Source organism: Rhagoletis zephyria, unplaced genomic scaffold (assembly GCF_001687245.7).
Source record: "Rhagoletis zephyria isolate East Lansing unplaced genomic scaffold, Rhagoletis_zephyria_1.1 Rzeph_scaffold_06176, whole genome shotgun sequence".
Lineage (NCBI taxonomy): Eukaryota > Metazoa > Arthropoda > Insecta > Diptera > Tephritidae > Rhagoletis > Rhagoletis zephyria.
This window is the reverse complement of record NW_016163259.1, coordinates 1-2,204: the sequence shown is the minus strand read 5'-3', so window position 1 is coordinate 2,204 and position 2,204 is coordinate 1. Positions and strand designations below refer to the sequence as shown.

General features: G+C 33.9%; 2 protein-coding genes across 2 annotated transcripts in view; both read right to left on the bottom strand.

The window, feature by feature from the left end:
- The window catches only part of LOC108372934 (hemicentin-1-like), a gene marked incomplete at its 3' end in the record, with an annotated part of 32,864 nt that extends 31,899 nt beyond the window's left edge, over positions 1 to 965 (bottom strand). The window contains exon 1 of the mRNA XM_017628756.1: positions 675 to 965. Within this exon, the coding sequence (XP_017484245.1) occupies positions 675 to 777 (103 nt within the window). The remainder of the gene's footprint in view (positions 1 to 674) is intronic.
- Positions 966 to 1,460: 495 nt separating this feature from the next.
- On the bottom strand, positions 1,461 to 1,934 carry LOC108372933 (uncharacterized). The gene has a single exon (XM_017628755.1). The coding sequence runs from the start codon at positions 1,932 to 1,934 to the stop codon at positions 1,461 to 1,463; it is 474 nt and encodes a 157-aa protein (XP_017484244.1).
- Positions 1,935 to 2,204: the final 270 nt, after the last annotated feature.

Genomic DNA, 2,204 nt, shown 5'->3' with positions numbered 1-2,204 from the left:
TTTATGTAATTTTAAAGTACTCTTGTTCTCGGCAAGCGTCATCGCGGGGAAAAAAATTAGAAAAAAATATCATAATTATTAGTCGGATTAAATTTCTTGTAATGTGCATGAGTGAAAGGTTATGTGAACAAGAGAAAATCTTGTAAGAATTCAAATTAGTTTACCCACGAAGCGGTAATATGACTTAACAGTCAGTTGGCGTTTTTTTTTTTTTTGGAAGCGAGTGAAAACTTATAGAGCTGCGGCTGAGAAATTGTCAAAAGAAAGGGTCAGAAACCCCTTCGACGCGACGTGGGTTCAACAATGCACTAAAATTATGTGACGATTATTGAAATGATAAATATTTGTGGGGGCCCACATACATTTTGCTTATAATGGAACTTTTGTAATTTTTTTTTTTGGAAATAAAAATTTTAAAGTAAACAATTTTATTTTTTTGTAGAAAAAATAGTAGATCAGAGTTTCGTGAAGAAATGATTTCTGGAATTATTTATTTGAAGGTTTTGCTCATTTTTTCCATACAAAAATACTTGGTATAGAAGAAAATGACCGACATCGTCAACAAAAAAATTTACAAAAATCAGTGGATGAACTGAGCTGAAGTTAAGCAGTTTACTTTGAAAATTTAGAAGTCTTTTTTTTTAGGTAAAAACTTAATCAAAGTCTCCACTCACCTTCATCCGCCGCTGCTGTAAGCTTTTCACCCTGTGTTATATAACTGCTCATTATAGCCAGTAGCAGCAGCAAGATCGCTGCCTTAACACGTTCTGAACACATTTTGAAACACAATTTTTTTGTATATTTTTTTTCTTTTCAAATGCCGCGAAATTGTATGTGCTTGAATTTGAACATTAATATCTCTTTGTAGAAAGTTCACAACTTCAATTGTATTAGATGGTTTTCACAAAATAAATCACTTTGCCATTGGATGAGAGACACTCTTTGGCAGCCTAGAGTTCCTGGGCAGTTCTGAAAAGAAAGAGAGATAAAAAATTAAAAAGATTGTTAGAAGAACATACATACATATATCATTAGCTTATAGGCAATATTATATTTTTTTTATTTTTATAGGCGTTCGTAAAAATGGAAGGCTAAGAAAAGAGAATTAAATTTCGAAGGGTTATAGAGATAATATATATTTGAGAAAAGNAAAACACACCTACAGCCTGCCAGAAAAAACGGTAAGAAGAAGAGTTACTTTACTTATGGAACTGTACGATGTACATATATCATTAGCTTATAGGCAATATTATATTTTTTTATTTTTATAGGCGTTCGTAAAAATGGAAGGCTAAGAAAAGAGAATTAAATTTCGAAGGGNTATTTTCACAACTTGATGTTTAAAAGAACAGTATCATTTGTTAAAATTATAAATTACATAGCAAGTGGATAAGCAGCAAGTATCGCTACAGTATTCCCCCGCCAGACTTTCAATAATTAATTTTTGGAAGTCGAACTGATTAAGTGCTGTTTGAAGTTGTACTATCAGCTTTATCCAATGTAATGAAAGCGGGCTTCAACCTGTCAACAGATATATTCACAGGCCGATCTCCAACCAAAATTTTATAAAATTTAGGAAAACATTTCTTTATCTCAAATGGATCATCGTATGGTGGTGTAAATGAATAACGTACTTTGTCCACACGAATAAAAACATGCGTCGCATCATTTAATCTACTATTAATGAACGGTTTTTTAATTGAGTGATGAGCTGTGTCTGCAGGACGGACGGATCTCATCAGTTCAATAAATTCCTTTACGAATTCATCTTGTGGCTTGAAAAGGCTATCAATAAACATCTCGCCGGGTAGTTTAAGTACAGTGCCGTAAACCATTTGCGAAGGACTGGATCCGATATCTTGCTTGAATGTTGATCTTAAGCCCAAAAGTACAATCGGTAAATGCTCAGTCCATTTAAGAGTATCAAAACACATTAGCGATGCTTTTAAAGTTCTATGCCAACGTTCAATAATGCCATTAGATTGAGGGTGGTAAGCGGTAGTCCGAAGGTGATCAATTCCGAGTATCCGTGAAAGTTCATTAAAAAGATTTGAATTGAACTGTCCTCCTTGGTCGGTAGTTAAACGGATAGGCACTCCAAAACGTGAAATCCAAGCACTGATGAATGCTTGTGCGACAGTTTTTGCGTTAATAGCTGTGATAGGAATTGCCTCAGGCCATCTAGTATAGCGATCAATGATTGT